General features: G+C 40.9%; 1 protein-coding gene across 1 annotated transcript in view; it reads right to left on the reverse strand.

The window, feature by feature from the left end:
* Positions 1-1,363, reverse strand: part of LOC107571412 (tripartite motif-containing protein 60-like) — a 10,315-nt gene that overhangs the window by 5,339 nt on the left and 3,613 nt on the right. Inside the window, exons 3-4 of the mRNA XM_016257736.1 lie at positions 1,278-1,351; positions 259-432 (exon numbers count right to left, since the gene is read on the reverse strand). Coding sequence (XP_016113222.1) covers positions 259-432; positions 1,278-1,351 — 248 coding nt within the window. The remainder of the gene's footprint in view (positions 1-258; positions 433-1,277; positions 1,352-1,363) is intronic.

A 1,363-nucleotide genomic window follows, 5' to 3' on the forward strand; every position in this document is an offset into this window, starting at 1 on the left:
CAGATCATCTACAGACACACACAATCAGATCATCTACAAACACACTCAGTCAGATCATCTACAGACACACACAATCAGATCATCTACAGACACACTCAGTCAGATCATCTACAGACACACAGACAGATAATTTACAGACACACAGTCAGATCATCAACAGACACACACAGATCAGCTACAGACACACACAGACAGTAAACAGCAGGGCAATTTAAAGTATGGAACACTAACTATTTAATAATCAAATGGAACCCAGACCTCAGTATCTGCAGCTGACAGTTTGGACTCTTAAGTCCATCAGAGAGCAGCTTCACTCCTGAATCCTGCAGGTCATCGTTACTCAGATCCAGCTCTCTCAGGACATAGTTTGAGGATTGTAGAGCTGATGACACAGTTTCACAATCCTGAGCAGTGAGATTACAGCCAGAAAAACTGAAAGAGAGCAGAACATATGTGAATCCAGTTTTTAACTTTTACACATTGGCATTTAACTGGCATTTCAATAATATCAGCTTCATTCTTGTAAAATGAATTAAATAATTATTTTATTTATCAAATAAAATAAGCAAAATAAAATCAAGATGAAGCACAAAAACAACAGAAATGTAAGTCAGTAAAAAGTAGTAAAGAGATGATTAAACGCTTACATGGCTTTTCTGCAGTTGATCACAGCTGGTATCAGTCGTCTTCTCCCCTCATCTGATGTGTTGTATTTCTTGAGGTCCAGCTCATCCAGCGGCTCCTCTGACATCTGAAGCATGTAGGAGATTGTTGAGCAGTGAGCAGCAGAGAGTTTCTTCTCTGAGTGTTTGTCTGATTTCACAAACTCCTGAATCTCTCTGGACAGAGTCTGATCTTTCACTTCCAGCAGACAGAGGAACAGATTGATGGATCTTTCAGTGGAGAGTCCATGTCCATCTCTGATCTTCTCTTTAATGTACTGTGTGGTTCTCCTGATGCTCTCTGAGCTGTTCTCTGTATGTGTCAGTAGATCCTGTAAGAGTCTCTGATTGGACTCCAGTGAGATGCCCAGCAGGAACCGCAGGAACAGATCCAGGTGTCCATTCTCACTCTCAATAGCTTCATCTACTGCACCTTTAAGCAGATTTTTTACTGAAGCTAAATTCTTCAGTCCCTCCATAGTTTCTTTCACATAGTAATGAAACACATAGAAAGCAGCGAGAAACTCCTGAACGCTCAGATGAATGAAGCTGAAGATTTTCCTCTGATGAATCACAGATTCCTGCTTAAAGATCTCAGTGCAAATCCCAGAATACACTGAGGCATCAGTGATGTCTATGCCACTCTCAATCAGGTCCTCCTCATAGAACATCACATTGCCCTTCATCAGCTGTTTGAAAGC

This window comes from Sinocyclocheilus grahami, unplaced genomic scaffold, assembly GCF_001515645.1.
Source record: "Sinocyclocheilus grahami isolate Dianchi unplaced genomic scaffold, SAMN03320097.WGS_v1.1 scaffold1592.1, whole genome shotgun sequence".
In the NCBI taxonomy this organism is placed as follows: domain Eukaryota; kingdom Metazoa; phylum Chordata; class Actinopteri; order Cypriniformes; family Cyprinidae; genus Sinocyclocheilus; species Sinocyclocheilus grahami.